Consider the following 9,634-nt stretch of genomic DNA (forward strand, 5'->3'; position numbering starts at 1 on the left):
TTAGGTTCCATAATAATTATATCCAAGCCCAGGCACGGGTGTTTAATTATCAACACACTGCTGCAAAGTAGTGTGACCACGTGCAGTAGCCTTGTCCTTGTAATAACAAAGAGAAGAAGACTAAAGGCTATAGTTTACAACATTAAGCTAGTCCTAACACTACATTGATGCTATAGAATATGGTTCTATTCTAGCGGAAAGCATGCATCAAAAGGTCAAATCGCCCACACTTTTGATTTAAAATTGACGGTACGTTGGCCTAATGTCATATTGTAAACTAGCCTTATAAGATCAGCATATAAGACTTTCTTCGCCCCTCAATATCTACCCTCAGGCAGATATCTCAGGGTTTGGGTCTATTAATTGCTGCTACAGATCTCAAAGGCATTCAAGACATGGTATATATTATTACATAAAGAAGAAAAATTGATGAAAATAAAACAAAAAATTAATTTAATTTATTTCTTACTTTATTCTGTCTGATTGCATGTGAAGCTACGTTCCTCTCTCCTGTCTCAAGGCCTCTGTAAGCAAACAGCTCAAAACCAAGTCTTACACAATAATAAGATGCAGCCTATAAATTATTTAAAAAAAAATAAAATGTATAACTAATTAAAAGGTTATCGTAACTTGATTTTCCCTGCCCACATGTGGTTTTTATTATTTATACATGCAATTTATACAAATATAGTATTAAATCCTGCTCATGAAACGATAAGTTATTGTAATGGCCTCATGGCACACTGTTTAGGACAGTTAAACTTTCTCTCTAATAATGCTGATTCAATTTTTTAACAAAGGGAAGCTAAATTGATATTTTAAAATAACTCTTAATTAAGTACCAAAATCAGACAGAACACTTCTATTACATGTGGCTCCTATTCTATTAGCTTTTATTAACACATACTAATAGATAGTAGCCATACACTATATATACGCACCTGCTTAGCATTTCCAACCCAAAAGGTCACATGATCAAAAGCAACAAATTTTCCTGGTCCTTCAGGCTACAAGAAAAAAGATAAAAATTACTATTTGCTAGTGTAAACAAGGCCCTACCTCTTTTCCTTTGTCATAGTAGCTCTACAATGAAAATATGAAAATGAATATAAAATAAAATAAACAATTAAAAAAGTTTACCATAATCGATCCCAAGTGAAGGTGTGTCTCATGCATATGATGACGAAACTCGAAAGAGGTGAGGTTGAAGCATCACGTGATCCTCCTCACAAGCACGTGGTGTTAGTAAAAGAGAAGAAAGCACGCCATTTGTACAAAGACTTGGTTAGCTGACATTGTTTCGTGTCTAGGCAAGACTTAAAGTAAGTCCTGTTCCCCTAACTCTTTAATTCTTTATTTTTTTAGAAATGCGTTACGTGGCAGCATACCTTTTGGCATCACTGGGTAGTAGTAAGGACAGCCCGACCAAGGAGGACATTACTAAAATCCTAGAATCGGTAGGACTGGAAATTGAAGACGATCAATTGGACAAAGTAAGGAAATAGCTTGTATTACTATAATCTCTATCTTTAATTTTATTTTTTAAGGTAATCTCTGAGTTGAAAGGCAAAGACATCAATGACGTCATAGCAGAAGGAATGGGTAAACTTGCCTCTATCCCGTCAGGTGCGTTCTTGATTTATTGTGGGTGTGGTTAACACTTTTTAAATTAGGGGGTGTGGCAGCTGCTAGCGGTGGTGGTGGCGGAGCAGCTGCTGGAGGAGGAGGTGACGGTGGAGAGAAAGAAGAGAAGAAAGAGGAGAAGAAAGAAGAGAGTGAGGAGGAAAGTGATGACGATATGGGCTTTGGACTCTTTGATTAGAATTTCAATCTCCTCTTATAATGAGATTTTTTGTTATTTAAATAAATGAAGATTCATTTTCCTAATTATCGATAATTGAGGCTTTTAGCGAAAATTATTTCTTATGCTATTAATTGTCAATAGAAAAAAAGCAAAAATTTTTTTCCTTGCAAATAGTTATTTTGTGAAACATTTGTCTCTTTATGGTAAACTTGTTCAAAATTAATAATGAACAAATTACTGTATATTGGGTAATTTCAGGAGCTAGGAGAAAATTTTCAGACAGAAAAATGTATTTTTATTTCCACACAGTGGTTCCTGATCCTGTCCAAAAGTTAATAACATGAAATTTTAAAGACCTCAGCCATGGATCCGAAAATTAGTTACACTTCAGTTGCAACCAACAAATGAGAACACATGTACATCCCAACAGTAGATGAATGGAGATAAAATCAATGTTTGAAGCGATAAGCCATTTTATTTCACATGTGCACTACTTTCAAAAGTCAGTTTGATTCGTTATTATTAATAAGAATAGGTATAATAATAGTAGGAACAAAAGTCATGCATAGTCATTACTCTAATCAAGTAGTACAGTACAAGTACAATCGTTAAGTTTAATTTATCTAATGGTAAAATATCTCTTCTCTCCATCTTTCAACTAAGACCACACAAGCAGAACATGACGGGTAAAAACACGGCTATCGCTATTGTGATTGGCCAGAACCAGCTCTCGTCAGAGGAGTAAGGGTCAATGGCCCGTGGGCCAGAAGGTCTCTTAAATTTCTGTCCCTTTGAAGAGGTGTCGCCCCACTCTCCGTCGGTCTCCGGCTGTGCCTGCTGCTGGCTGTTCTTACTGACTTGCTCCAGAGGAGGAAGAGGTGGGAACTCTACAAGTTTAAAGAATAGTAATTTATTATTGAGCTACTTTCTTATTCTAAAAAAAGCAAAATTTTCGAGGGCTGTGAAATTTCGCGATTTATTGAAGAATCGCAAAAATTAATTCTGCGAAAATTAAAATTATTAGGGCACAAGATGGCGGACAGTATAAATTCGCAAAAATTAAATCCGCAAAATAGATTTTTACACAATTTCGCGAAATTTACAGCCCTCAAAAATTTTGCGCTATACAGTATTACATGTAGGCAACTAAGCATTGGTGATCTCTATGGTCGTAATTGTTTTAAGGGATGCTCAAAATAAAGCAAAACAGTGGATTTTTACTTTGACAATTCTATTATTAATCTTAAAAATCCCAAAATTAAACTTCCCACTATACGGTAATAAAAAAAAAATAGATAGCTACAGATGTGCCTATGTGTGTATCTTTACCTCCTGGATTTCCCTTGGCAACAACAATTGCATTTATCTTTGGGTTATCTCTTAATCCCTAACATAAAAAAATCATGATTAATTGGCAAGAAATTCACATAATATTACATTACATAATATTACGTAGAGTGTACAAAAACAATGGATATATTTTAACAGAAATGAAAAGAGTTTTTTCTCTCTCCCTCTTTCAAATTCATTATCTTATAATTTCAAATTACTATGAAGCAACTTCTAATTGCAGGCACTAAATTTTGCAATTTTAGCATGTGGTAGATTTTTCTGGTATTAAAAATTGAGATTAAGTATTTCAATACTAATTATGGCAGAATTAATAATTAGACGTATCAATGCCGTATAGCAGGAAATTTTGGAGTGGCTAAAATTTGGCATTTTGGTGATTGGCAGATTTTAATTTGGCAAATTCGCGGCCACGTGCCATTGAGCATGCGCATAATGGCTCAAAATGGCAGATTTTTATTTTGGCAAATGGCTATCAAATCGCCAAATTTAATCCCATCCAAAATTTCCCACTATACGGTAATTAAAATTTTTATTAGAGTTGTACCGATTACCGATAAAATAATCGGAATCTGCAGATATATGCCATTTTTTATCGAATCTGAATCGGTTAATTTCATTGCAGATTATTATAACTATTAATAACTTATTAATAAAAGTTATTAACTACACTCGTACCAGCCACATGATCCAAAAATGTCAAAAAAGTTTGTCAATATGGCAGTAATTCACTTTTAGTCCACAATTTGTAACTGGCTAAGTTTAGTTCTCTGCAAAATACATGCATTTGCATCATGATTTATTAAAAATAAATATTTCTTTTTAATCGGTATTTACATCTGTATTGGCAGTTTTTGTACAGTATAATCTGTTAATCGGAATATCGGCAAATTACTGTATCGGTGCAACTCTAATTTTTATCTTGAACACAAAATACAAAATTAGTAGTACTTGTAATTAAAAGCAGCCTTAAGGTACATGCTACACACATACATTAATATGTAATTACATTAATAATTCCATTACCTTTGAGAACTCAACCACTAGAGTGCCATCAAAATCACTCGTCTCTTCATTGACTGTTATCTGTCCATCATGTACAGTGAAAGGAATGATCATGTCAAAGGCGACCGCTCTGCCAACTCGAGCAAAAATATCTAAATTACTAGCTACAGTAAAATGATTGTTCAACACGACATCAAAAACCTACAGATTGAGAGAAAGAGAAATGAGATAAGGAAGATAGAGAGAGGGACATTGTTGATATTAAGATTTTTTAATAAAAGGAGACAAGTAGATGGAGATAGGAAGAATGAAGGAATGGAAAAAAAGGAGAGAGACAAAGAGAGAATGTTAAAGATAATGATCAGGACAATAATTTTTTCATTTATAATTCATCATACATGCATATGTACATGTACATGTACACAATAGGGTAGATTAATTGTATTTTAAAACCACATCTACCTGGCAAAGTCATAGCGTAATGTAACGGTAATACATGCATTACAATTACTATTTTAGACCTATTTTAGAAACTATACTTTTTCGTTTGGCCTTTGGAAATAAACTTCCGCAAATTTGAGTACTACGAAATGTTCGCCTTCGGATTTTATCGATACGTCGTAGGAGAAGTCTCGGTAATGATATCTCTCTGTCTGATAGAGAATCTGGTCTTCTGGAGGCACACGTGCTATCGTGAGACCCTTTCCAAAGTCAGAAGCAACTCCAGCATCACTCTCATCTCTTCTGTATCTGATACCATTGGTGTCTGTATGTCTCCCTCCGCCACAATTGACAGCATATATCACCTCGTAGGAACTGACGAGAGTGTAAAGGAGAGAGAAGATGGTGAGGAGTAGGAGTAACGGGCTTTTAAGTGAAGCCATTTTATCAGTAAAGAGAAGGTATTAACAAGAAAGGAGATAGGTACCAAGAGATAATAAATACCTCGTGTACTGCGCATGCGCAGTAGCTTAGTGACCACGTGCGTTCCGGTGTCTTTCAAAATGGCTGCCGTCAAGTCCCTTAATCCTAAAGCAGAGGTGGCCAGGGCTGCCCAAGCACTCCAGTTGAACATCAATGGAGCTAGGGGGCTACAGGAAGTCCTGAGGACTAACCTCGGCCCGAGAGGAACCATGAAAATGTAATAAATTGCATTTTTACACCTCCAATGGTAGTCTGGCTATTTTTTTTGTAGGTTAGTATCCGGAGCTGGTGACATAAAACTCACCAAAGACGGGAATGTGCTGCTTCACGAAATGGTGAGTACCTCTTCTTACTCTTGTTGTAATTATCTTCCCATTTCAGCAAATACAGCATCCTACAGCATCTCTGCTTGCTAGGGTAGCCACGGCTCAGGTAAGCCACGCCTACTTGTGTTACCATTTCTTTACATTATTTAGGATGACATCACGGGAGACGGAACGACTTCAAATGTCCTCATAATTGGAGAGCTATTGAAACAAGCAGACATATACATATCAGAGGTAATCAATTATTATTAATTATTAGTAGGTGGGGCTTCAGTTTTTTATATGATTAAATTTAATGCACAATAATAGATGCCAGAAGGAAAATTTACATGTACTTAATTGATGAATTTTAATTAATTCTCTTTAATTATGAATAATTATAGGGGCTGCACCCTCGTATTGTGACTGAAGGATTTGAAAAGGCAAAAATGAAAGCACTTGAAGTAAGTGACTCATACATTGTACAGTACATGTATTTCATTGCTTCCTAATCCATTGCATGGATAGAATAGTAAAAATATAATGTTTCTACCTTGATTTAAAATTTCAAAGATCTATTTATTGTTCTATTAATAGATTTTAGAGTCTGTCAAGGTTTCTAAGGAGATGGAGAGGGATACGTTAGTTCAGGTGGCACGCACCTCTCTTAGGACTAAACTCAGTCCAGAGACTGCTGATATACTCACTGAGGTAATGGAACATCTCGGTGTTCACTATTCTCATTCATCCTATTCTCTTGTCAATGTCTCTTTAACTTTCTAATGTGTTCCTCTCCCCCCCTCTCTCTCTCCCTCCCTCTCTCTCTCCCCCCTCTCTCTCTCCCCCCTCTCTCTCCCCCCTCTCTCTCTCCCTTCCCCTCTCTCTCTCTCTCAGGTTGTTGTAGACGCAGTGTTGTCCATACGTAAGGAAGGCCAACCCATTGATCTTCACATGGTGGAAATTATGCAAATGATGCACAAATCTGACACAGACACAAAGTAATGAAGATACATTTGATACATAGTATCAACAAGTACATGTACCTATGTATGTGTTTATATGTAATGTACATGTGTATTGTTGTTGTTGTTGTTGTTTATTGTTTGTTTGTTTTTGTTAGACTAGTGAGAGGTTTGGTATTGGACCATGGCGCTAGACATCCTGACATGAAGAAGAGGGCAACTGACGCATACATACTGACATGCAATGTATCCATGGAGTATGAGAAGAGGTTAGTAAAACTCAGTGCATCTCAGTAAATCCCAGTATACTAATAGACCTTGTGTGAGTTATTTTAGTATATATCAGTGTAACTTGGTATATTTTAGTATATTTTTGTATAACTCAGTATATTTTGGTATATTTTAGTATACTTCATGTTTTTATTCCTACAGTGAGGTCAATAGTGGTTTCTTCTATAAGACAGCTGGTGAAAGAGAGAAGTTGGTTGCCGCTGAGAGGAAGTTTACGGACGATAAAGTGATGGAAGTCATCAAACTAAAGAAGAAGGTTAGGGACCCATTCCTGTTCTTCAGTATGGGATTATGGGAATCTGTCTTTTGTATTACCAATAGGTCTGTAATGGTGGTAATCACGGCTTTGTTGTCATCAATCAAAAGGTATGACCTCTCTCTTTATTACATGTGTTGTATAACGCAAAATTTTTGAGGGTTCTAAATTTGACAGATTTGCCTAAAAATTTAATTTGCAGATTTAATTTTTGCCTGTCTGCCATCTTGTACCATAATAATTTTATTTCGCGAAAGTAATTTTTTACGAATCTTCAAAATATCGCAAAATCAGTGAAATTTACAGTCCCCCAAAATTTTGCTCTTATATGGTATATTGTTGACATTTATTCATTACATGTATTGACACTAATTGTCACCTAATTGTGTCTACTGCTACCATATAACCGTGTACCAGTTTATTTTTGCAGTGAAATATTTTCGCAAATTGCACAGTTTTTTTTTTGCTCCGTCACGAAATTCTGCAACTCCATTGCATTATGGAAGTTATTTGGTAAAATTAGTTCCTCCAAATCTTAGAAAGGCAAGATTTGTGAATATTTTTACCACGAAAATAAACCGATATGGGACAATACGAATAATGACAAGTATAACTTTTATTGAATTACTTATTTTTACACACAAACACTCGTATATACCTCCACACACACACACACACACACACGCATACATTCATTCATACACAATAGGGTATCGATCCCATATCTCTTGACCAGTTAGCAAAGGAAGGCATCATTGCTCTCCGACGTGCCAAGAGGCGTAACATGGAGAGATTAGTGCTAGCTTGTGGCGGTGAGGCTATGAACTCGTTTGAAAATCTCTCGCCGAATTGTCTTGGGAAGGCAGGACTTGTTTATGAGCATGTACTCGTGAGTAAACTGATGATTACTAATTTATTATTATTATTGTATTATTAATGAGGATAAAGGTATAATCAAGAGTAGATAATAAGTAGAGGAGAGTGTTTACCCCCTGCTTCATCACGGCGTAGAATTGAAGAGTCACATTCAGGATATTTCCGTAGTCTCATTGAGTTTGAGTAGTTATTGCTAGTTATTTTTGAATAACTACTCAAAAATACTGAAAATATCCTGAATGTGACTCTTCAATTCTACGCTGTGATGAAGCAGGGGGTATAGGCACAGTAGGACACTCTCCTCTAATTATTATCTACTCTTGGTATAATGGTATTAGCCTATTTAGTACATGTATAAATTGTAAGCCAATTTATAATTACTATCCATTAATTTGAACCTTTAAACTTTTGGCTAATTTCATTAAAGTTAATGGTCGTGAATATAATTGTAATGTGGAATATTGGCTGCCTTAGTTGTAAAAGTTGTTAAAATTAATGGACGTTAATATAGCCACCACTGCAAAAGCGTTAAACATGAAAGTTGTTAAATTATTTAAGTTTACAACAGGGTAGATACATGTATTTGTAATCCCAATTTCTAATTGTCATATTAAGTAGTATATGATGTGATATGCTATTCCATTGTTAACATAATAGCTTACAGGCCTTCATCTAGGATTTTATACAAGGGGGGGGGCAAGGTTAAAAATATTTTAAAAAGGGGGGGTCACTAATATTTTCTATTGTGCATGCACAATGCGTGCTCACAACACTTATACAGTGGAACCTCTGTATAACGGTCACCATTGGGAACTGGTCCTTTGGCTGTTATATAGGGGTGGTCTTTATTGAGGGGTTTCAGTTTAAAGTGTCTAACTTAAAAGATATTTAACTGTGTTGCCTTCTTAAGTATCTTGATTCACTCCTCAGGTCAATAACAAGTACAAAGATCTTGCAGGTAGTATGTAAGAGGTAGCAGGAAAAATAAGCGAATTACAGCAAGAAGAAAGGGCATGCTCAAGGTTTCAGCCATTTTATTTAGATGGGTGGGGCTACAGGTGACGTTTTATGATGAAAACATCCGGTCTTGGTGATGGGTGTGGCCACATGGCCGTTAAAGAGAAGTTTTTCTCAATGCTTTATGCTGTGTTGGGGATGTTTTGAGTGCTCGTTATACGCAATAGAGAGGTGGTCGTTCTTCAGGGGTTGCCTTAACAGGCAAGTAAGTGTATTTTGCATCCGGACCTGGACATTTGGCCGTTATATGATAGACGGCCGTTACTTAGAGGTGGTCGTTAAGCGAGGTTCCACTGTATATATATTTATTTGTATGTCCACACTTACATTTCTTCTATACACGTTGTATTGGAGAAATAACAAGCCTTAGCAACCACCCGCCCACGCTCCTTTACGTGAGTGGGTGTGGTCACGGCAAACAAAATGGCGGCTTACACATGGGACAAAGTTAAGAGCTTTCTAACAGCAAGAGAACATAGAGATACTGTCTAAAGACTTCTCTAGAAGCATTATAAGGTAGAGAAAACCTCTATAAGTCTTAATAGTGACCAAGTTGTACTTGCAAGGTGGTGAAATCAATTATAGGAATATTTTTTACCCTGTTACGCTTGTTAAGCAGTATTATAGTCAAATTCTTTGCATGAATTTAAATGCTAACCCACCGATTCCATGCACACAATATCAAACTATCCTCATCCAATAGGAGAGCCCTTTGCTTGCTGTGTATAAGCTGTAACAGGTACAACAGTGGACTGTTTGCAAAAACAGTATTTTAGTTATTACTCCTCTAAAATAGCGAATCAGTAAATGAAACTATGACAGTTCCATGCACAATGATTGTGGC

The 9,634-nt window shown here is 36.0% G+C and overlaps 4 protein-coding genes across 4 annotated transcripts in view; 2 read left to right on the plus strand and 2 right to left on the minus strand.

Annotated features, from left to right (window-relative positions):
- Positions 1-1,178, minus strand: part of LOC105312915 (4-hydroxyphenylpyruvate dioxygenase-like) — a 4,108-nt gene extending 2,930 nt beyond the window's left edge. The window contains exons 1-5 of the mRNA XM_019997158.1: positions 1,141-1,178; positions 1,060-1,083; positions 942-1,007; positions 470-574; positions 329-356 (exon numbers count right to left, since the gene is read on the minus strand). Coding sequence (XP_019852717.1) covers positions 329-356; positions 470-574; positions 942-1,007; positions 1,060-1,083; positions 1,141-1,176 — 259 coding nt within the window. The 5' untranslated portion in view covers positions 1,177-1,178. The remainder of the gene's footprint in view (positions 1-328; positions 357-469; positions 575-941; positions 1,008-1,059; positions 1,084-1,140) is intronic.
- A 44-nt stretch (positions 1,179-1,222) lies between these two features.
- LOC100637587 (60S acidic ribosomal protein P2-like) lies at positions 1,223-1,892 on the plus strand. The gene is made up of 4 exons (XM_003386914.3): positions 1,223-1,322; positions 1,366-1,493; positions 1,548-1,626; positions 1,674-1,892. The coding sequence occupies exons 2-4, from the start codon at positions 1,368-1,370 to the stop codon at positions 1,820-1,822; spliced, it is 354 nt and encodes a 117-aa protein (XP_003386962.1). The 5' UTR covers positions 1,223-1,322; positions 1,366-1,367; the 3' UTR covers positions 1,823-1,892.
- Positions 1,893-2,295: 403 nt separating this feature from the next.
- LOC100638773 (malectin-A-like) lies at positions 2,296-5,116 on the minus strand. Its single transcript, XM_003386924.2, has 4 exons — positions 4,699-5,116; positions 4,181-4,360; positions 3,134-3,191; positions 2,296-2,691 (listed from the first exon to the last, which is right to left on the minus strand). The coding sequence occupies exons 1-4, from the start codon at positions 5,041-5,043 to the stop codon at positions 2,459-2,461; spliced, it is 816 nt and encodes a 271-aa protein (XP_003386972.1). The 5' UTR covers positions 5,044-5,116; the 3' UTR covers positions 2,296-2,458.
- A 12-nt stretch (positions 5,117-5,128) lies between these two features.
- Positions 5,129-9,634, plus strand: part of LOC100637713 (T-complex protein 1 subunit zeta-like) — a 7,231-nt gene continuing 2,725 nt past the window's right edge. The window contains exons 1-11 of the mRNA XM_003386915.3: positions 5,129-5,300; positions 5,355-5,418; positions 5,465-5,515; positions 5,560-5,643; positions 5,793-5,852; positions 5,986-6,099; positions 6,283-6,386; positions 6,509-6,619; positions 6,783-6,897; positions 6,963-7,007; positions 7,607-7,786. Of these exons, the coding sequence (XP_003386963.1) occupies positions 5,164-5,300; positions 5,355-5,418; positions 5,465-5,515; positions 5,560-5,643; positions 5,793-5,852; positions 5,986-6,099; positions 6,283-6,386; positions 6,509-6,619; positions 6,783-6,897; positions 6,963-7,007; positions 7,607-7,786 (1,065 nt within the window). The 5' untranslated portion in view covers positions 5,129-5,163. The remainder of the gene's footprint in view (positions 5,301-5,354; positions 5,419-5,464; positions 5,516-5,559; positions 5,644-5,792; positions 5,853-5,985; positions 6,100-6,282; positions 6,387-6,508; positions 6,620-6,782; positions 6,898-6,962; positions 7,008-7,606; positions 7,787-9,634) is intronic.

The sequence above is a fragment of the Amphimedon queenslandica genome, unplaced genomic scaffold (genome assembly GCF_000090795.2).
Source record: "Amphimedon queenslandica unplaced genomic scaffold, v1.1 AMPQUscaffold_13382, whole genome shotgun sequence".
Taxonomy (NCBI): domain Eukaryota; kingdom Metazoa; phylum Porifera; class Demospongiae; order Haplosclerida; family Niphatidae; genus Amphimedon; species Amphimedon queenslandica.